The sequence below is a fragment of the Lytechinus variegatus genome, chromosome 2 (genome assembly GCF_018143015.1).
Source record: "Lytechinus variegatus isolate NC3 chromosome 2, Lvar_3.0, whole genome shotgun sequence".
Taxonomy (NCBI): domain Eukaryota; kingdom Metazoa; phylum Echinodermata; class Echinoidea; order Temnopleuroida; family Toxopneustidae; genus Lytechinus; species Lytechinus variegatus.
The window spans coordinates 53,143,485-53,167,451 of NC_054741.1; the positions used below are offsets into that span (position 1 = coordinate 53,143,485).

A 23,967-nucleotide genomic window follows, 5' to 3' on the forward strand; every position below is an offset into this window, starting at 1 on the left:
CCTTCATTCCAATGCTGTTTCTCCTCAGATTCGGGCCAATCCAGTGCGCATCACTAGTGCGCAGTTTGACAGAGGAAGTTTTTTGCACTTGTTTCGGCTTTCGAAAAATCTTTTGCTTCTGGAATTCAGTCTATACCTCATTTTGTTTACTTCTATCATATGGTCCATATTCTTCTATTCATCTTGTTGTTCGAAAGTGAATTTCAGCGTAGATCCATTTTAATATTGATACTGTTTACTCAGCAACAACTGAGATCATTGTCTGTCCAGTTAATTCATTTACTAGAACTTGAAGTTGAAGACATGACCAAAAAAAAAAGAAAGAAAGAAAAGTAGTGGAAGATGCGATGACCAACACAGAACTTGAACATGAAAAGAAATGCATGCATAGTACATAATCATGTACATATAATGAGCATATAGAGCACCTTGAGCTTGGCAAGAGTCAAACCGAAAGTAGCCCGACAGTGAGTTCATAGAATCATGATTCAAATCACGATTGCGTTTACACAACCTTCTACGTTCGTGATTCTACAGAAGCGTCTTTCCAAACGCCCCTTTTTCTGTTTCATGTTTGTGATTTGAAAGCCGTTTATTTCCACTTTCGACTAAACGCAATCGTGATTCTGCAGAATCATGATTTGTTTGAATCATGATTCTAGGGTAAAAAGTGGCGCATAAACGCACCCTAATCTACAATATAGCAGATGGAGTAATTTTCAGATCTTCTTTCATAATCATGGGTAAACCCACAGTAGGTGCACAGTCAATTTTATCATATATTTTGGAATTTTGACCAAACTGAAAGAAGATAAACTGAATGTAGACCAAGAGTCAATGACGGCAAATATGAAATTTATAGACATTCTAATCCCCTACTCATATTAACTTAGCCCAATAGGGGAAAAAAATCATGTGTACGCCCCCGGATAAAGGTAAGTTGTTCTGACGTAATTTATTGAAACCATATTCAATGAAATACAATTTCCCAGGTGCTTGTCACATGTTGGCGCTGTTACCATTCAATTGAAACGAAGGTAAGTAGGGAATGGATGGGTGGGTGAAAACTAAATTCATTGTGTGCCACTCAATTTTCATTTTTTGTTCATTTATTTGCCATCATGCTCCCCCGTATAGGTAAATACTAGATAGTTGGATGGATGGATAGATAGATAGATAGCAGACTGACAGACCGACCGGCGACAGACATATAGACAGACAAATAGACAGACAGACAGACAGATAGATAGACAGATAGATAGATAGATAGATGGATAAATATAATAAATCCCGACGGCCAAGCCGAATTGTGATGCACTCTAATACACTGTAAATGAACATGAATCATTCCATAAAAAATGAAATACATAACTTTAAATAATTTAATTCTGATAATAATATAGAGATACTTAAAAAATAAACAATCAAGTTTGATATTATCTTATTAAAAAAAAACTAGAAAAGAGTCCTGACTTGTAAGCATATCGCCTAGACTATCACATCACACTGTATTGTAATGTTTCAAAATGCTCAAGGATAATTCCCGAATAATCATTCCTTTAATAATGGAACTAATCATTTTGTTTAATCTGTTTTCATGACGTGTGAACTACTTTTTTGCTGTCATTATAATTACTGTTTCAGAAAGGGAGCATGAAAGACCATATCAGCCACAGCAGTATCTTATACACAAAGGCGTGAAAACAACACTCGTGAAAAAATATGTAAATGAATGAATTAATGAATATATCAATACATTAATAAAGAATTATGGATTAAAAATAAATGACAGCGTTGTGCTCGCTCTCGTATATAAAATTTGGTTAAACGTGCTCATTTCAATGCGAGCAATATTCGTTGCCACAAAAATACAATGGAATTCAAAGGGTATCGTCAAACATTCTTATCATTTACATGGTTCTCCTCTCTACTTTCCTATACAATAATAGAATTTCATATAATAATCCAAGGTTCTGATGATGATGATGAGTGTATAACATTCCGAATTAGCGAAGCAGCACTTCTAACTCGCATAGTCACTCGCGCGTTTGTTAGTAACGATATGATAATATCGTAGAAGTGATGTATGATAAATCTTTTAGCCTCTTATTTCTCCTAAATCATGCACGAAAGGCCGTCGTCACATGGAATAACTTAAGCGCGTGACTACACTGTTAAAAAATTTATCCTTAAAATAAAAGAAGTTCCTGCAGCAGAGTCTCGAGAACACCTGTAATCTTACCAGATTGCGTAAAATTACAGGAAATCTGCATGTATTTATATTTGTACAAATTTCCTTAAACAAAACACCCTTTTCCCCATTTTTAACAGACCTGTTCTGTTAAATTGCAGAAAAATTCCTGTTTTATGAATTTACAGAATGATTCTGTAATTGATTTCTGCAAAATCTTCTCTTTTTCCCCGTAAAATCAGGGTTTTTTTTACAGTGTATAAAAATGGATAACAGTGTATACAATACACATCCAAGAAAAGTTCGATTATACATACGTCTATGTCACATGATCTAAGGATTTCTATAGGAAAATTCAAAGAACCGATTTTTTTCAGAATTAGTTCGCCTCGTATCATTTTACTTTGATTTTTTTTCGTCTGACTCTCACTTTAAGCTGAATAACATAATGATGAGCATATTACTCTTTCCATCCCTCTATCACATGTATGCACAATAGGAGGAAACTCATCTCTCACATTTTTAAAGAAGCAGTTATCGGTTATAGTGATGATCCCACATGCAAATTTACATTTCACTCGATAAAGTGAGAGATTAATTGGTGTTGAGTGAATTTCACCATTTCAACATGTTAAATTTGGATAAAACGTTCGTTATTGTGATTACATTCACTCTTTTCCAGTTGAATGATCCATGTCGTCACTACCAATGTGACTGAAAAGCGATAGAATATTCAGTCATTTCACTCATATCAACATTTTTAAATGCTGATATACGCTCTCCAAAGATACTATTAAAAAATCTTACATCACATTCATTAGCAGAGGCGTAATCCCCCCAAGAGATATATATATATAACTTTATAAAAAGTTGCGGTCGAGAAAATTTGTGACCTTTTCAATACAAAATAAAAGTTTGTGATATCTAGAAAATAACATCACATTTCACCCCTTTTCTTTTCCTTTTCTTTCTTTTATCAATTTCTTCTTGGTGGTCCATGGCCCCCATCTGTACGCCAGAGGATTTTGCAAAGTCGAACAGAGATCTCAGACAAGAGTCGTGTGGTCCAGTGGTTAGAGCATTGGTCATAATCGCAAGTTTGTGAGTTCGAATTCCTGCTCTACCATTGTCTCCTCTTTGATAAATAATAGAGAGTAATATTATGTCGTCTATAAGGTCAGCCACTATTACTGACTGTCCTATATACGTAAATAATTGGTTATATTCCAGCTTTGCGTTTACCAGCCGAGTTCCTACGGGAGTTATACAGAAACAGAAACATTTGCTTCAAGAAATCTTCATGTGTCTGAATTGAACTACTAGAGTAAATGATTTATTTGGGGGCATAAATTTTAAAAAGTTGGGTTTCCTTTGATATGCCAAATAATTTCAACTGAGGATCATTCTACCCTCAATGAGCTGGATAATAACAGTCTCGAGATGCATGCTACAATCTAGCGTTAGTTCGAAGGAGGAAAGACGAATCTTCTCAATTCTATAAGGGTGTGGAAATCTATTTTCTATGGTGAAGAGGCCAATGTAAAAGATACCAGTTGTGTTTGCTCTGACTTCTACTCCAAATTGTCTGGATCGCCTCCAGCAGTTTGCAGAATTTCATGATCGATGAATTCGTTTCCCATCTTTCCTCGTATATGCTTCAATTTATTCAACCAACTTAACAATGTCATGATGAGAATCTAGGTTACGATGCGACGTTTTTTTTTTCAGTTTTCTTTTTCGATGGGTTATGTCAGAGGAAATTTTCTAAAAGGGAGAGTCCTATATGTAATGACCGTCCATTAAAATGAAATTTAATATCGCACCTGTTTGCCAGCGTGTATAAGAAATTGTAAAAGCAAGAGGATACCGGATCCTTCCTTTAGCGATAAAATAGTTGATAACATCATGTCCATATGGAATATGATGATGGTGATGGAGACGAAGTGGTGATGTCATCATTGTGGTGGTGGTGTGTGTTGGGTGGGATTGTAATGAGGGCAAAGAGATGTGTGATTGGAACGATGGTGTTGTCAAACTACTCGGAAGTGAAGTTACTGTGGCTTTTGTTTTGATTTATTTTTCTTCCGTTTATGTTAAAGAGATTTATGTTGTATTTATATTTTAATTATGTATCTATATATATACACACACACAAAGTAAGTTTCCCCTTAAATAGATATCCATAATTTCTGAACCAGAGAAGTTATAAAGACCCTTTTACATGAGCGTTTAGGTGATTTTATATAGCTACCTCCGAGCATGGACCCTACCACAAATATGCTCCGAGTAAATGTTACAAACATATTTCATGTCATGCTCTAGTGAGCACCGCCGGAAGGTACTTTTGAAAATGACATACCTTTGATTCCAATATTCAATACATCTGTTTTTTCCAAATTTCACGGTTGAATAAACACAAGTCAGAATTTGCTATAATTGAAAATAATCATATTTCATACGATGAAAATAATGGAATATGACGACATTTATTTTTGGGAGAGTGTCTTCAACAATATTCATCACATTCCACGGTTCAATGAGTGAGCACTTCTCAAATGGAGGAAAATGGCATTTTCAAAGTCACAGACTCATTTTGAGGGGTTATGAAGTGAATAATGGGGGCAAATTCTGTTTGAAATGTGGGTTAATTGTTGTTGCTTTTTATCATCCATCATTATCGCCACACGTCTACTGTCCGAATGTTTCACACTTTTATGTTGAGCTAGAACACTTGAAAACATAAGAATGAATATTCTTTATTGCATAATGCAATAGAAAGAATTTGAATTATACAATGTTTCATTTTTTACAGATTTGACGATAAGGGCCAACTTGACTGAAACATATAGTATTAAACCATGCTATCTCCGCATGTTCAGGGAGGAATTGTTTCACCTGAAAATGGGGAAAGATTATAATATTTCATATTTCATATTATAAAATTCAAAAGAAATAGTGAGTTGACGACGTCATTGGTTTCCTCATTTGCATACCGACAAACTTTAAAATGTCATAACTTTCTTAATTTACATCTGATTTTGATGAAAATTTCAGGTTTATGCTTTTGGATATTTCTCTTTTCATGCGAATCAACTTTTTTTTAAGTTATAGAGGGTACTACCATAAACCTCTATGATGATACGTCACGAAAAATTGTGCTCATTTAACCATGAATAAACGTTATCAAAATTTTGTGTGGAGAGGTTATTGATGGATAGTAAAACAGCATAAGCAGTAAAAGCACCATGAAATTACCAAAAAAACTTCGCCCAACTCTGTACTTAATCTGAAAAAAAGATCATTCGATCTTTGATTACTCATGCATGACTAAACAGATCAATCTCATTTTTTTCACAGGAGTTGCTTAATGATTGTGGAGAACTACCTACAAAGTATCATATCTTAAAATTATTCCTTTCAAAAGTTACATCATTTTGATTTAGGGGGACTAACTTTTTTGGTTGAGTATATTTTATATATATATTAATTTTGACAAGGCCATAGAGTGTACCAACCAGTTAAACTTGTAAAATGTAGATCCTTATCTGATGATTAAATTTTAAAACAGTTATAAAAGTTGTGAACGAGACGAGCAAATAATCACATCGATGCGGTGGTGCTCATCTGGCATTTGATAAAGAAATTAACACAATTTTCAACCCGGTTGACACTGTGAATGCATTTTTTTTTATTTGTTAACATAAATGGAGGAAGTACCTATTAGAAACCTTATAAATATCTTATGCTAAAATGTGCATGAATTAATATATTTAATGAGTAACATGAGTTAATATTTAATAAATTAACATATTTAATGAGTTTCAAATTGCTGTGGAGTTTTGAGCCCCCACCTATACAGTGCTATCATACAAAGCAAATTAAATTGAAACTGATCAACAAATAACGAAGCAATTTTATGTTATGTTTTTTTAATGTACACAAATTGGCATATTGAATAAGTTTCAAAATTCAGTGTAGGAGTCTTGTATGCACTGCCTAGTGCTATCACAAAGCAAGCGGAATTGAAATTGATAAAAAAAATGAAGGACCATTTTACAAATATTCATTAATTAACATAGATAATTTTGATAAAACCTATGTTTAAAATTATCCCAATGTAGCTGTACCAGATGGGGGGGGGGGAAATATCAATTTGATCACAGCAGCATAAAACCTATATAAAAAGATACATGTGCATGAATTAGCCCATAAATTGAGTTCCAAAATTTTGTGCAGGTTTGAATTTCCCACCTAGTGCTGTCATTTAAAGCAAACAGAAGTGAAAGCGGACACGAAATGGCAAAGAACAAGCACTTTGAAATTGTGGACGGGCGCCAGACACCATGCTACGCACGACATATTCATTTGGCCGTTCAAGTTAGAGAGAGGGGGAGAGCCGAGAAGGATTGGGGGGGGGGGCTTGCAAAAAGTTAGAAAATGTAAAATAAACCAAACAATATGGGGAAAGGGAGGAGTAGACCAAGATACAGAAGAGGACTACAATAAGTTGTCATCGTTGAAATTGAAGAGGGGGAGTGTAAGGTTGGAAACCCTGAGAAGGGATGACAGAATTGGAACAGCCCAACCATTGCCCCCTTTCGACTCTCTGAATGCACTTTCTTTCATCAACATCAAGAACGATCTGGTTGCAGTGTACAATGGGAGCCTCTTCATAATTTCCTTGGAGACGATGGGGTGGATGAAAACAACCAAAGCACTGGCGGTATCATGAACGTATCAAATTACGCAATTTTGTGCCTAATCAAGGTGGAACAATCGCTAGTCGACGATGATGAACATCCAATGTCCTTGGGCCAAACTGATACCATCCATGATAGTAATCATGGAACCTTCTTTTTGGTATCGGATCAGACGTTGTACTTTTATTTAGAGATGGGTATCTGGGGGAGACGAGGGTTAATAAAATATCGTGGACCTTTGGATAGTAGGTCAAGAGATCCTAAAGAAAGAAGTGGTGTAATTGGATTGGTGAGATCAATTGGCCCTTTGGACACCTTCGAGTCTCCATCCCATCTGCCTCTTTTTAGCACACCCCCCTCACACACACTCTCTCCCCTCCAGACTATTCACCCACCCTCTCTCTCTCTCCTCCCGACTCTCTATCCATCCTCTCTCTCCTCCCGACTCTTCACCCCCTCTCTCTCCCCCAACTTTTCACCCCCTGACTCTTCACCACTTCTATCTCCTCTTGATTCTTCACCCTCTCTTCCTGACTCTTCATCCATCCTCTTTCTCCTTCCGACTCTTCACCCATCCTCTCTCCTCCCGATTCTTCACCCCCTCTCTCTTCACCCCACCCCTCTTTCTCTCCTCCCAACTCTTCTTCCTTTCTCCCTCTCCTCCCGACTCTTCACCCCCTTCTCTCTCTCTTTCCTTCCTTCCATTCCTTCCTTCCTATCCCATTCCCTCCCTCCTTTCCTTCTTCCTTCCTTCCTTCCTTCCTTAAGTGCATTATCCCTTTTTGAAAAAAGAACAAACACACAAAACGGACACTTTTAAATGTATTTCATCATCTATAAGCTGTAATAAGCAATTTATTCAGTTCTCATTCGGTGCAACGGGGCACCGGTATTTCAGATGGAAAAAGTGGATATTTATTTTCACAATAAATATCAAAATACAATGTGAGAAAAACCTTGGAAATGAATTGTCCTTTTTGACATACCAATCTGGCCATTAACATGAAAATTGAATACATTTCAAAGCGAAAAGTGCAGAATATATTTTCAATCTATGAATTAATAAAGAATGGAAAAAAAAGAGCTGTTAATCAAGATAGCATACAATGCCTTCTTACAATAAAAAAGAGAAAAAACCCTGTTAGGAAAAGTGGAATTAAATCAAGGGGAAAAAGATGAATGTGAATTTGAGTGCTCATACAATATGATTTAATACAAAATCTATTCCTGGACGGATCTCTGAATTTAATACTCGATGTTATGAAAAACAGGAGGAAAAAATTGCCACAATTAAAAACGGGATACTTATAAATAAGTAAAAGAAAAATATATAACAATTCAAATAAAGAAAATATTTTTTTCCCAAATAGTTTAAATATCTTTTCAAAACAAACAAATATACAGTTGAAATAACTCACAGCTATTAAGCATAAAAAAAAACAATTCAGCCTGAGGCAACACATTTACAAATGCATTAATCAAATCAATAAATAAAATGTCTATGCTTTCAAATTTACAATCTATATACATATTGTCATGGCTAAAATCAAGTTTGAGTTGAAATCAAGTCATAGAAATACGTAGTTCATGTCGCTATCACGTGTGTGAAATGATAAAGTTGATGGCAAAATCTATTTGTGATAATAGATAATGTTCACAAACATTCACTTTATAGAATGTGTAGATGCCACAAAAATCGCGCCATCTTATTAGATATTTCAGTCATTAGGATCAATAACTTCCGCTACATATGAATTTCAATATTTACAGTATTATTAGCACTGTCCCATATAAATACTTGGTTCAAATTATTCATTAAAACAAGTGGAATGCCTCTGGCCGTCTCACCTGCATCACGCGGTTCAATATAGCAGCAGTGCTGACTTTGAATACTACTCTAACTCGCACAAGATGTTCAGTGATACATGGTTACTCTTATGTCCACTTTTTATGAACTAGACCAATAAACTTACAGAGATTCACCAAAAAACCCCAACATGGCCAAAGTTCATTGACCTTACATGACCTTTGACCTTGATCATGTGACCTGAAACTCAAACAGGATATTCAGTGATACTTGATTACTCTTATGTACAAGTTTCATGAATCAGATCCATAAACTTTCAAAGTTATGATGGTAATTCAACAGATACACCCAATTCGGCCAAAGTTCATTGACCTTTGACCTTGGTCATGTGACCTGAAACGTGCACAGGATGTTCAGTGATACTTGATTACTCTAATGTCCAAGTTTAATGAACTAGACCAATAAACTATCAAAGTTATGATGGTAATTCAACAGATACCCCTGATTCGGCCAAAGTTCATTGACCCTAAATGACCTTTGACCTTAATCATGAGACCTGAAACGTGCACAGGATGTTCAGTGATGCTTGATTACTATTATGTCCAAGTTTCATGAATCAGATCCATAAACTTTCAAAGTTATGATGGGAATTCAACAGATATCCCCAATTCGGCCAAAGTTCATTGACCCTAAATGACCTTTGACCTTGGTCATGTGACGTGAAACTCATGCAGGATGTTCAGTGATACTTGATTAACCTTATGTCCAAGTTTCATGAACTAGGTCCATATATTTTCTCAGTTATGATGACATTTCAAAAACTTAACCACAGGTTAAGATTTCGATGTTGATTCCTCCAACATGGTCTAAGTTCATTGACCCTAAATGACCTTTGACCTTGGTCATGTGACATGAAACTCTAATAGGATGTTCAGTAATACTTGATTAACCTTATGGCCAAGTTTCATGAACTAGGTCCATATACTTTCTAAGTTATGATGTCATTTCAAAAACTTAACCTCAGGTTAAGATTTGATGTTGACGCCGCCGCCGCCGCCGCCGTCGCCGCCGCCGTCGGAAAAGCGGCGCCTATAGTCTCACTTTGCTTCGCAGGTGAGACAAAAATAAAAACCAAGATGAAGTTATTGTTAGAAGAGTTATTATGTTGGCACATCAAGACACTTCTTTCAAAATACTGCTTCCACAACAACTTGAATACAAAAGTCCAAAAATCAGCTCATTTACATATATCAAAGTAATTCAAACCGATGGAAGTTTAAACATTTATGGTGATTTGGAAAAACATGGATTTTATTTTTACTATGGTTTTTCATCATTATATTTCATTTACAGAAGAAATTGATGAAACCCTTTTTTATATTTCATATATGCATGTAAATGAAAACACTGAAATGAGACTGTTATCATTTACTAGTAATACAAAATATCTTTATAATTATTATTATCAATAACATACCCTCTGCTAAAGAGTGGTGTTCAAACATATGCTCAGGAAATGTATTTTTATTAATTTAAAAGTTATGGTGTAATGACCATGTCTGTTATTAACAATTTTAGACAACAATAATACAGTGGAAGGGCATTTCTTTCTGAAAATCCGAGGGTCGTTTTAGGAGAGGTAGTTACATAGGTGGGGTTAAACATGGGGTTAAGTGTTGGGGCTAGAAATGATCACTGGATCAAGACAGTGCATCATAATGAAACCTCTACAAAGGCTAGGTAGGCAGCAAGGTACATGGGATGCAACTAGTTTGCAGGCCAGTAAACTTTACTTAAACTCAGGTTTAAAGTTGTGGTTTAAGTATGGGAAGTCAAAAGTATCAAAATTTTTATTAAGTTGGACGTTTCTTATGTTTACTGCGCTCTTTCCTGATTCATCGATGGTGAAGACAATAATCTATTTATACTTTCTAGACAATTAGGAATGATTTGAGAGCCAAATGAGCTGAAATATGATATCTCTACCATTATTGATTTATGTAATAATTGGCTTTCCATACTTAAACCACAACTTTAAACCTGCCTTCAGAATACGGGCCTTAGGGTGGTATTCTGATAATCAATATTAGGTTTAACCCTAGTCTAAAATTTTAAAACACACTTCTATGGAATGCTGGGCTTTGTAATATTTGTTTCACATTCATGGCAATTAAAATGTACAAATTAATTCATTAGAGTTCATCAAAATTTTTGTATTTTCCTATTCTTTCCATTTCACTACTCAAGCAATTTTTTGGGGAACAACTTTTTGCATCAAGATAAAAATAACTTAAAGTGGTAAATGTGTTGAAAACTGGCACTCCATATTAAAAGTGTGGTCTAATATAGCCCATGTTTATCTACACAATGGTTATCACTTATCAGGATACCACACACAGGCCCGAATTCACAAAGGTGGTTTTGAAAACCCACGGTTGAGTCCATGGTTTATGCAGATTTCCTGTATAATTATGCTAAATTTAGCAAGGAACGGGCTCGTGTATAAAATATGCTGATGCACGCTTTTGTCACAGTGCGCCAAATTGAAGCCTGTTGCTGTAGATATCCACGCTATTTTATTCATGAGTCCACTCTTCAAACAGTGGACTCATGAAAAAATAGCGTATCTAACCATGGTAACAGGCATCAATTTGGCGCACTCTGACAAAAACGTGCATCAGCATTGGACATTTTTTTATACACGCGCCCAATGCGCGCTAAATTAAGCGTAATTTATACAGGAAACCTACATAAACCATGGACTTAACCGTGGGTTTTCAAAACCACCTTTGTGAATTTGGGCCATAGAGTATTGTCGATAGATTCAGATGCATTATCTTTCTGGACTGGTTAATATTATCAATAACTACAGTAAGTAATGGTTATTGTATTTGTCCCTTGTAAAGCAAGTATTTGTCCCATGAGCATATATGTTGAAAATCCCCTATACAGTTCCCGCTCCTTAATCCTGTTCCTCTATTTTACATTGCCTTGTCCTATCCAGGTCCTGTCCTAACCTGACCATTCTAACCTGGATGTTTCTATCTATGCTACACTTGCAGACTTTAGAGGCGACTCTTGCTTTGGTTTGTCCTAAAAGTAATACAAAAATACTCATTCACATTTTCTAAACATACAACATTCTAACATAATTGAGGTAGATTACACTTATATGGAGCATGCAAAAGGTATTTTAAAATAATGAATCATTCTGCATAGAATTTTTATTCAGGAAGAATCCAGCAAAATACTTTTAAGATTATAAATATCATCAGTCCACCTTCATATATCTGCCTCCTATCCAGATCTGGTCACCATGTCAAATCTGACTTCATCTTTATATTCACTGTTCTCACTCTCCCTCACTGTACCTCTTCCCCCTCTCTCTTTGTTTCTGTATCTCTGTTTCTATCTTTGAACCCTCTCTGCGGACTCTGCCCCCCTCCCCCATCTCTCCTCTTCATCTTTGTCCCATTGGCATATTTATAAGGGTATAAATGAGCAAAATTAAGGGTATTTATACTGGCCCATGATAGTACCAGTATGAAAGGTCTCATGTCATTTTTACACATAGTTGACCAGAGATCTGAACATCCACAGGCAAGCATTTTTTACTTGATCACATGACGAAGACTTGCAAAGCGTTTAATCGGCCTGGAGGAAACATTGCACTTAATGAACATAAGGGGAGATCTTAAGCAAGATTTCAATTTTGGTGGGGACTTAAATGTAAATTATTGGTGCTGGCAGAATCATCTACAAGCTATAAATGAAACTTTGGTGTGTATGTTGGCAAAGATGTCAAAAGTAGTGAGAATGGCTTGAGCTATGACATCGTTTTGTGGTCAGAATGTACTTTTCTCGTCAGGGATACGAGTTATCCTTCAATAGTTTTTGCACTTTTCCAAACGTTGAACATGTTAACTTTGACGATTTGAAGAAGATGAATATTTCTGCTTGTGGAAACTCAACATAACCTTGGTTGAGATTTCAATAATGATGCAGCTGGCATCACCGTAGGAAAAGCAGCATGTGTAGTGTAGTCTCGCTCTGCTATGCAGGGGAGACAAAAATTAATTTTGACACGTACACCCAAACAGCCATAGCAATGGTCCTGACAGCCATGGTCTTAATACTACAAAGGCAAAGACCAACTCTGGAGGGGGAGGGGAAGGGGTAATTCCATCAGATCAACTAGAAACATCAACCAGAAATGTGCCAACAACCAACACAGTATCCTAGCATGACTTCGCACTCCTCGACATCCTCACAAGAATCAAACAAGCAGCAACAAGTCATTCATATGACACCTACATCATGTGGCTCAACAACAACCTAAAGAATGGTTGGAAAGCTTGAATCATGAGAAAAAATGGAACATCTTGAAAATGGCTCATATATAAATACCCCCAAATTTCCCAGCAACACATCCAATGGAAAGACAAGCTCAAAGCTCAGCACTTGGAATCACTGAAGGCTAAACAAAGTCCGCAAGAGCAAAAAGAAGAAAAGGGGTTGACTAGACAAAGGCAGCAGCCACAGAGGGGATGATTGAAATAAAAAGCAGGGTCAAATCAAGTTCCGAAGATGCTCACATGAATATTGTACAAACTTGGAACTTAAACTAGAAGCCATAAACAAAAACAGCTTACCTACACCAGATGAATTCACCATTTGAAGGAATTCATGGTGTGTGTACAATGTCAATGTGCCCAAAGAAAGGCAAGATTCCCTACAAAAAAAATGCATCTACTGACAATGCGAATGGAACAGAACAATCTTTTTTATGGATTTTGAGGACTATCTAGAGGGAGGTGAATAGGAAAGTGATGAAGAGAGCTTCAAGGACGATGGTGGTTCGGAGGACGCGTCGACGAGTGAGGAAGAAGTTGATAGAGAAATCAGAGAGAAGGGAGTCGTTGACGATAACGCTCCTCTGCCAGCTGCAGCCACCAAGGCCAGCACCAGGGAAAGGGCTGTGCAAGGAGCCGAGGGAGCACTCGATGTTCCACAACCGCAACCGTATCTACATGAACCATTACCGAGACTAGATGGAATATTTAACGACGAAGATGCTCCCCTGGATGTCGATCCTCATTGGTTACTGAATAATGAATGATTGGTTATTGTCATATTATCAGACTTAGAGACTCCATTCATTTACTAATAATATACCACTTTTCTTAGTTGCTTGCCTTTGTCACTGTCACTTGTCAATGTGACTGTCAGGCTCAGCTCAGTTCAGTCGGGATTGAAAAATCATTAGATCTTATTCGTTAGTGGCTACAAGTTTTTCTGTCATTAAACCAGAAATTTCAATTTTAATCAAAAGAAAATAATAAGTGATAAGTTTATATTATCGATAAAACGCTAACACATGGCATTAAAAATAATTATTCACCAAAGCTGATACTTCAGAAGCACAACACTATTCAGAATCTGCGAACAATTATTGCCACCAAATCTATAAACTTGTTCTTACATGGAGGATGGTAGAAAATTGAATACATTTAGAAGGTACAAACATGATGTAATATATGTCACATAAGGTCTGATATATATTAGCTCTAATGACAAAAATGTCAAGTCTCTTGCAGATATACAATTGACACCCCACCCCATGGAATGGAGAGCATACCACTTGGCACTAGAGTTCTGTGTGAAAATTTGATCAAGATGAGGTGTTGTCCACGAACAGAGCCCATCTTCATGTAAATGAACCCACTGCCAAGTTCGGATCAAGGATTTTTCAAAAAGGTGGGGGGGGGGCACATTTCCCCGAAAAGAATTGACAACAAATATGTCCTCGCTTTCAAGGGGGGGGGGGCACAAGCCGAATGTGCCCCCCCCTGGATCCGCCAGTGCCCACTGCACATTATTGCATAATTTGCATCTTATCCCCAAAGCATCTCATAGCCTTGCATTGCATTAATCCGCAGGCAAGTGGAGTCTAGAAAAGATGAACTTACAACTTACGACAAACTTACAACGATTAATACTGATGTTTCTTTTTTTTTTTACTTTTAGGTGCATATATGTATGTGGTGGCCACTGCAGGTTAGAGCCTTCATTCTCTGCAGGTGACTGCACATGTTGCAGGGAGATTGCCGAGGTTTTGTGTGAAACGGACGCATTAGGCGTAGAATGTCTAACAACAGCAGAGGTGTTTGAATCAGCCATCCTGAACGCTATATCATTATATATTGGATGGATGGAGTATACAGACTGGTGGAGGCGAGCACCCAGGCCCTTTGGTAATCGCAACAATGATAAAGTAACATGTTTTCATTGTCATTGAGATCTTTACCTCCTTACTTGATCCTGTACAGTCTTTGTCAGTATTCAGGAAAATTTCATTGATTGATACATTTTCTGTACATTAGTTTTCAATGTGGCAAAGTAAAATGAAATTATTTGGAGTCATGCAATCTTTGACATATTAACCAGGGAATTAGTGTAATTATTCTTCTGTCTAAGCTGGATATTTGATTTTTTTATTTAATTGTGACAGAAAGTTTTTAAAATAGGAGGAAGCCTTTTTTAAGCAGGCAGTTTATCAGGTACAGCGTCATTCTCTTCATGTATTTCTAAATATGGACCTGACCACCAAGCACGGTAAATTGACAATGGGCTAAGTACAATTTTTTCAAGTGTGCAGTGAATTTACTTTGAGATAATCACATTTAAAATTTAATACAAATATATATAGTTTCTCTAATGATTGTTAGCTGAAATGTTGTTTCCAATGACTTTTTTTTCTTGTGAATTTTATTATACTAATAATTTTTTTCCTCTCTCTTTCAGGAAAAGCTGTGAGCATATTAAAATTTATATCACCCTCGACTTCGATGGTCAAGTGCAAGTACCGAGGCCTACATGTAGTACAGAAGAGAGTAGTGGCAATCTAATGACAATTAGCAATCTTTACTGCTTAAACTGTAAACTGATTAGTCCAACTGAACTAGAGGATTTCCTATTGAAAATGTTACAGGTCTATTGATTAGGTTTGATAGCCATTTCATTATCATCATCCTATTTGACCAACAGCTATCAGAGGAAGAGCAAGAGTTTCTGCAATGCACTGTGCATGTGTGCAGGTGGAACTAAATTGTGGAACATGAAAGTCTCAGAGATGCCAACTTCCAGAACACAATTCATGAATCAAAAGGCTTAAAATCAGTAATTTGGAGACTTTTCTTCAAGGAGTATTGTATAAATGGGCTAAAAATTCAAAGATTCATCCCAAATGTTAATAGGCAATGTAAATGTATTTCCAGATGTTAAGATAAAAAGATGCTGTGTATGATAAATTGATCAAATCATGTGACAATGACAATGTAACCAAGCAAGTTTTAGAATTAATCTTTACTACTTTTCCTAATGTAACCAACCGCATGCCTAAAGATCATCTGACAGATACATGCAAAGGTCTTGATGATTAAGTTGTGAGTGTATCAAGGATGAACACTTCAGTTGAAAGAGATTTGGTTTGCTTGACTGGTTAATGAGGAAGAACCCAAGTGCAAAGATTTTATGTCTACAAGGCATGATTATGTTCGCCAAAAAATAAACTAGTCACTGGTTTAGCAAATTTGTCAATGGAGGAAAGTATATGAACATCGCAAGAAAACAGAGAAAATGGAAAAGGGAGAAGTATGCCCAATGCTCACCACGTTTGACACATATGGAAAGAAAGAGAAAAGATTGAAAGAGGAAAGAGAGAAAGCAAAATTGAAAAAGAAAGGGAAACAGCAAGAATGGACAAGATATCCAGGGAGGTACAGGAGAGCTAAGGAGGCATTTGGACCAATCAAGAAGAGATGGAGAGGTGTTTGTTTATCAAAGCAGAAAAGAAGACAATAGAAAGCCTTCATTCTCTGCAGGTGACTGCATAAGTTGCAGGGAGATTGCCGAGGTTTCCTGTGAAACGGACACATTCGGCGTAGAATGTCTAACAACAACAGAGGCGTTTGAATCAGCCATCCTGAACCCTATATCATTATATATTGGATGGATGGAGTATACCGACAGGTGGAGGCAAGCAGCCGGGGCCTTTGGTAATCGCATAAATAAGTATCATGTTCTCATGGTCATTGACATCTTTACCTCCTTACGAGATCATGTATAGCCTTTGTCAGTATTCAGAAAAATTTTATTATTGATTGATACATTTTCTGTACATCAGTTTTCAATGTGGCAAGGTAAAATGAAATTATCTGGGGTTATGCAGTCTTTGACATATTAACCTGGGGCCCGTTGCATAAAACTTTTTACCTGAGAAAACTCAGGTTGTTTTGACCGGAGTTTTTGCCCTGTGTTAAAGTCAATGGCATAAATCAGACTAACCTTAGTCTTCAGTTTTTACCAGAGTTTTCTCAGGTAATAAGTTTTATGCAACAGGCTCCAGGAAATAAGTGTAATTATTTTTATGTCTATTCCATTTGAAAGAAAGTTTTTAGAATAGGAGGAAGCCTTCTTTAAGCAGGCAGTTTATCAGGTACAGCATCATTCTCTTCATGTATTTCTAAATATGGACCAGGGCCCGTATTCCATAAACGAGATAAGATTTTTGCTTAAGTCTTAGCAATTTGTCTTAGCATTTTGCTTGTCTAAGAAATCTTCCCTAACGATATTCTATAAACTTTAAGACATTTGTCTCAAGTCAGGCGATATGGCTAAGCCAAAGTCTCAAATTCTATGACGTTCAGTGACCTTCTTAATGATAAATTGCTGCAGAGGTCACTGCAACAAACTTGCAAAAATGTGACTAAAGTTGTTTTTTCTTAAAAATTTGGATTTTATTGGAACTAATTGCAACTATTGTAGTAAGAGAAGAGCATTCATCACACATATATGGTAAGAATTTTTAATTCTACTTATCTATATTTTTGTTAATTACCAAAACATTTCAATCCCAAACCGAGTGACTTGCACAGTTTTTTTCTGTATCAGTCCCATATATTACTTTTCATGTATTGTTTGTCAAAATATAAATTGAATATATTCTCAAGTTCTCGACATCTTTACTCTAACTTCAGTCTAAGTATACCTAGGCCCCCTATGGGAAAACTTTTGAGACTAGCCTTGGGTCTAACATTAGGCCTAGATCTAGCCTAGGCCCAATTAGATCTATAATATCCGTCTGTTTGGAGGATAATTAAACATTGTTTTTTACTAGGCCCTAGGCCTAGTTTCATGAAGGCTGCAAAACGTAACTTTGTTAGTCTAGACTCTAGTGGCAATGCATGCCATAGTGGAGCAACCGAGACTGAAGCTATATAGGCCCTAATAGTATATTAATACATCATATAGACCTATATTAGTATTGGCCTAGGCCTAGAACAACATTCAGGACTTAGCCTGGCTTAGCCTTACTTAAGACAGGGATAGATTTAGGGCCTACATGTACTAGAATAGATCTGACTTAGTCTTAGACTAGAGTTAGGCGGTTAGGCCTAGCCCGAGACCAAAAGCTTCTGTCTCCGACTGTATTTTGGTTTTTCAGCTAAACTACGAGTACGACACTCAACAGTCTAACAACATTACGTTGGCCTAGACCCTAATCTCACCAATGATATGACAGTAAATGTCAGAAACTTTTAAATAAATTCCCAGAAACGACGGTTATTCCTGTCTACAGTGCTACTGCTAGGCCTATCACTATGCATTGCTTGCCAACTACGCCTAAACTTAGATCTAGGCCTAGTCCTGACCTAGACATCTATGTACATTCTAAGAAGATCTAGGCCTAGCTCTACTTCTGTTTTAGGTCCATATGTTTGTTGGAGGAGTTCTTAATTTATACATTTTGGGGAGTTTGTTTAGATCTAGGTTTCTAGAAAACAGGCCTAAAAGTAAAGCCTAGACAGTAGACCAACAGCTCAGTCTAGACTGGGGCCTAGATTTAAATAAAAATTTACTTCAGGTCTAGGACTAGGCGGCCTAGCCTATTATGGCTATACTTTCTTCTATTCATTCTGGATTCTATTTTTAGCCTAGCCGGTAGCCCTAACGTTAGGACTGGCTGATCTAGTCAGACTAGTCAACTGTTTGATCTAGAATCTCTAACGTAGGCCTAGATCTAGACGAAAAATAAGACTAAAAGCTAGACCCTATCTAGATCTAGTAGAAGTAGAACTATAACAATCTAGGTGTTAATAGTTATAGGTCGAGATCTAACTTAGAGACTTGTAGACTTTATCAAAATATAGATTCTAGGCCTAGTTCTAAAAAACAGTAAATGTAGGCTAGGGCCTAGGCTATATCTATTCATCTAACAGTAGGCCTGAAAAAGGAAGCAGGCTAGGGATCTAGCATTAAGTTGAATCCAGCCAAATGTGAATTTCTTCTTTTTGGCTCCAAAGTACCGGTACATCTTAGTAAAATCCACATCGACTCAATCTCATTTTCTGGCCTCACTGTAAATCTGTCAAGTTCTTGTCGTAATCTCGGTATAGTTTTTGATTCTCACATGTCTAATCACATTTCTTTTATTGTGTATCAGTTCGCTACCAATTGCGAAATATTGGTTTTATTAGGAAATACTTGTCTCGACCGGCTTCCTCGTAGCCACAGAAAAATATGTTCACGCAACAAATTTTCCAATATAGACTATAACTATGTCTTGCAGATCTATACCTCAAAATCAATGTGTGAGCCAACTTGTATAAGAAGTGGTTGAAAACTAAAAAGGGTTTCAAACCACAAGATTTTCACCTAATTTCATTATATAATATGTTGTTACCTTTGGCAACACGATTTCTGACACAGACAAAAAATATTATTGCACACTTTCAACTCAAGACTGATGTGTGTGCCAAATTTCATGAGCATTGGTTGAAAAAGATGAAGGAGTTCGAACTACAAGATTTTCGTTAAATAATATTTCGTTACCATGGCAACACGATTTTTTATACAGGAAAAATATGTCTTAGACATCTTCAACTCAAGACTAATGTGTATGTCAAGTTTTTAGGAGAATAGACCAGTTGAAAACTGATAAAGTAATTCAATCACAAGATTTTCATTTATTTTTGGATTTTTTTTGTTACCATGGCAACACAATTTTTTTATATAGGCATAAAATATGTTTTGCACATCTTCACATCAAGACTAATGTTTGTGCCACATTTAAATGAAAATTGGTTAAAAACTGAGGAAGTAGTTGGAACAGCAAGATTTATACATAATTTTGCCAATATATACCGTTACCATGGCAACATAAATTCTGACACATGCATAAATGTGTCTTGAACATCTTTTCCTCAAATCCAATGTGTGAGCCAACTTTCATGAGAATTGGTAGAAAATTAATGAAGTATTTTAAACGGTAAAATTTTGGCCATAATATATTGTTACCATGGCAACATAATTTCTGAAAAAGAAAAACATTTTCCACCTCCTTACCTTAAGACCAATGTGTGTTCAAAATTTCATGAAAATCGGTTTAAAACATGAGGCAGGAGCTCGAAATGCAATATAGGTATAAATTCTAAAAATTTTGTTGGCTGAATTACCTTGAAACTAATACAATTAAGACAACTCACAGCTGTCTTAAAGTTAGGGCTAAATTCTTAGCCATGTTGTATTTATGAAATACAGACTCTGCAGTTTTAAGAAAAGTTACTTAGCCATTCACCCTATATCTGTCTTAGTTGCGCAAAACCTCTTAGCCAAATTCTAAGACAAAATGCTTAGATTTTTGACTTAAGCATGCTTATCTCGTTTATGGAATACGGGCCCTGGCCACCAAGTATGGTAAGTTGACAGTGGGCAAGTACATTTTATAAAGTGAGAAGTGAATTCACATTTAAAATTCAATACATATATATAGTTTCATGATCTTTAGCAAAAATGATGTTACCCATTTTTTTTCTTGTGAATTATATTATACTAATAAAATTATTTATTGTTTATTTTTTTCTTTCTCTTTCAGGAAAAGCTGTGAGCATAAGAATTTATTATTTGCTTGTATGCTCTATAGCATCTGTGGAAGAAAAAGAGTGAATGTCATCTTCTATACACCGATACGGGCGAATTTTCATGGAAGTGAGCCCTCTACGTTTATTATTACACGCTGGGGGGCGGTAAGCACTAAATAGGTACCAATCCTGCAGCTAATCATGAATATTCATTAGCTTCCTCGAAGTGCGCGCACACAATCTTTCGAGCGCGCGCTTTTTTATTTACTCCGTAGTACTAGCTAGCTGCCCAGACCCCAGCGCATGCCCAGCGTATACGGAGCCGGTGTCTGTATGCTTTGCCAAAGCTTGGCCGGCAAGGCAGTTACTACTACTACTAGTACAAGTTAAAGCACGAAGACTGGACGAAACCTGAAATTGAAAATCAAAATGGCCCATCCAGGGAAGTCCTCTAAAACTCCTTCAGCTCTGACTAATAATGGCAAGCCTTGGACAGATATCTGGAACCAAGTGGATGATGATGATTTCACTGGCTGGGTGACTAACTGGGACGAAGCTCAGCAAGTCCGACAAAAATTCGAAAACTCCTCTTCCCTCAGATTTGTAGGCCATAAAAAGTCAAAGAATTTTGACCTTTTTCAGGGTGAAGAGACCAACCAGTCATATGACAGTGATCATGCAGGACATGCAGCAAGGGATCTTCATGGCCAAGGTGATGGAACAGATGGTAGTGATGAAGATGAAATGGAAATCGATGAAGAAATTGACAATCATGATGTAGTAAATGATGATGATGGGAGTGATGATAATGACAGGGATGAAAATGAAGCCCCTCCCATACCAGGGCAGCGAAGAATGCCCAATGCACCAGAGGGTTGGTCAAATGATCTTCCTGATATCAATGTCAGAGCATACACAGAACAGGTGGGTCCTAAATGTAACTTAGCTTATGATGCTCCAGAACTTGACTATCTAATGTGTCTGATTGGAGATGATTTCTTTGAAATGATAGCCAGGAACACCAACATCAATGCTGCAAGTAAAAGACCCCCAGTAGAACCAGATGACAGAGATGAATTTGCGTGTTCAGATCCTGCATGGACCCCAACCAATAAGGACGAGATAAAGGCGTTTATTTCCATCAATATTCTTATGGGAATAAATCACACATCAGAATATCAGGACTGCTGGTCCAATGATCCTGCGCTGAGAAATGAATTTGTTTCCAGTTTGATGACAAAGAACCGTTATGAAAAACTCAGCCAGTATCTACATTGCAGCAATGTTCGCCAACCAGTTGAAGAGAATGATAAAGTTCATAAAGTCAGCAACTTTATAAAAACACTTCAAAGAAATTTCCCACTGATGTTTGTGCCTGGCCAATCTCTGTCAGTTGATGAGGCAATGATCAAGTTCAACGGCAGATTATCTTGGAAGCAGTACATGCCCCCAAAACCAACGAAATGGGGAATAAAACTATGGTGTCTCTGTGACTCTGTAACAGGATACTGCCTGGCATTCCAAGTCTATACTGGGAGAGCAGTAAATCAACAAGAAGTCCAAACATTTGGATTAGGATACACTGTAGTGATGGGGCTAATGAGAGAGTTCCTTTTACAGAACCACATTGTGTATGCAGATAACTTTTTCTCCTCTATTCCACTGGTCGAAGATCTTCTACAGGCAGACACATGTTATTGCGGAACGCTCAGAAAGGATCGTGTTGGAGTTCCTCGAGCATTATCAGAAGTGAAACTTGACAAGTATGACAATGTGAAGTGGGCCAAGGACCAAGTAATGCTCACAAAATGGAAAGACAAGCGAGATTTTTACACCATTTCAACTAGCAATGATGGGAGCGATATTCACAAACCACGAACACGATTTCAACAGAGGAATATTATCACAATTCCTTCTGTGATTGCAGAATACAATGCACAGATGGGAGGTGTTGATCATGCCGACCAGTTGCGCAGCTACTACAACGTGGGAAGAACTGGGAGATGGTGGAAATATCTCTTTTGGGGACTTCTAAATGTAGCCATCATCAATGCATACATCCTGTGGGAAGTTTCTTCTCGACCACATCCAAGAAACAGAAGGAGTTGGTCCCTGAAGTCGTTCAAAATGGCCCTTGTCCACCAACTTGGGGATGGCTTCTCATCACTAAAGCACAGAGCAAGTTCAGATGGAGATCGTCCAATAGAGAAGATCGTAGCAAGAGAACCAGTTCCAGGTCACAGTCTGGTTGCTTTTGCAGAGAGGAAGAAAGTTTGCCGGCAGTGCAAGAAAGTGGGCAGGAAAGCTCCATGTGGTGATAGCATACAAACCAAATTTGGATGAAATGGGTGTAGAGTAAACCTGTGTCGGGAACGTTGTTTCAATGAGTGGCATAATATTTAGAAGGCTGTGGTACGTGTTCTTGAGAGAATTGTTGAACTCATTGAAAACATGAATACATTTCATATACAGGATACACTTTGAGAAGTAGAAGAACATTTTGGTGTTCAAGTTTATTTACAAGGTAACTACTCCAAGGTAAATTGATTTATCATTACCGGTATTCTTATCATGATTTTTTAATGTTCATTCATACACACGTGTCATTGTTATCTTTATGACTACTATCATCATCACCACTATCAGGTTATGTGTGAAAATAACTTTTTTTACTTTATATTTGTTCTTACAAATTAAAAAAAAAATTTAGTGAATACTAGGATTATCATGATGTTATTATTATTATCATTATTATTATCATTATTATTATTATTGATATCATTATTATCATTATACTATAAATCATAAAACTGTATCTCTGTAAAATCTATGCAACTACTGTAGATATCAACATTTTATACTTTTACTTTGAAAAGGGAATTGATTGAAAAGATTACTTTACAATTATTTATTTTATTGTTATTATGAAAAGGTCAATATATGTAAATCATGATGATCCATAAGTCATGCCATCTTGTTCGTCATTTTGTATTCTTCAAAATAAATTTTACTTGTAATTGACAAAATTCAACTACTTAAGTGCTATTTCACTTTGTTCAGAACCATGTCCAAATCATAGCAGCCAGATACTTTCCATCAGGGAACAAGCTAACACTTTTCGCGGAGTCTCTGGGTGCGAAAGGGTTAAGCTTAGATGTCCACATTCAATTCCATTAAATTCAGTGTTTATTTAATTTCATAAGTATAATAATGATGCTATGAATTAATTTGTATACAAGAACATTAGTATGTCAGGGATCCATAAGTTCAGGAAATAATATCTTCAATTCAATCTATTCTGTAAGGTTTGGCGGATTCAAGGATTGAAAGAGGGCCCTTTTCGACCAC

General features: G+C 36.6%; 2 protein-coding genes across 4 annotated transcripts in view; one reads left to right on the forward strand and one right to left on the reverse strand.

Moving 5' to 3' along the window:
- Window positions 1–11,473: 11,473 nt before the first annotated feature.
- Window positions 11,474–23,967, reverse strand: part of LOC121408353 (coiled-coil domain-containing protein 62-like) — a 45,197-nt gene continuing 32,703 nt past the window's right edge. For all 3 annotated transcript variants that reach the window (XM_041599795.1, XM_041599796.1, XM_041599797.1), the window contains exon 13: window positions 11,474–11,791. In XM_041599795.1, coding sequence (XP_041455729.1) covers window positions 11,744–11,791 — 48 coding nt within the window. In that variant the 3' untranslated portion in view covers window positions 11,474–11,743. The remainder of the gene's footprint in view (window positions 11,792–23,967) is intronic.
- Window positions 20,451–23,310, forward strand: LOC121408352 (piggyBac transposable element-derived protein 4-like). The gene has a single exon (XM_041599794.1). It carries the CDS (start codon window positions 21,049–21,051, stop codon window positions 22,960–22,962), a length of 1,914 nt encoding a protein of 637 aa, XP_041455728.1. The 5' UTR covers window positions 20,451–21,048; the 3' UTR covers window positions 22,963–23,310.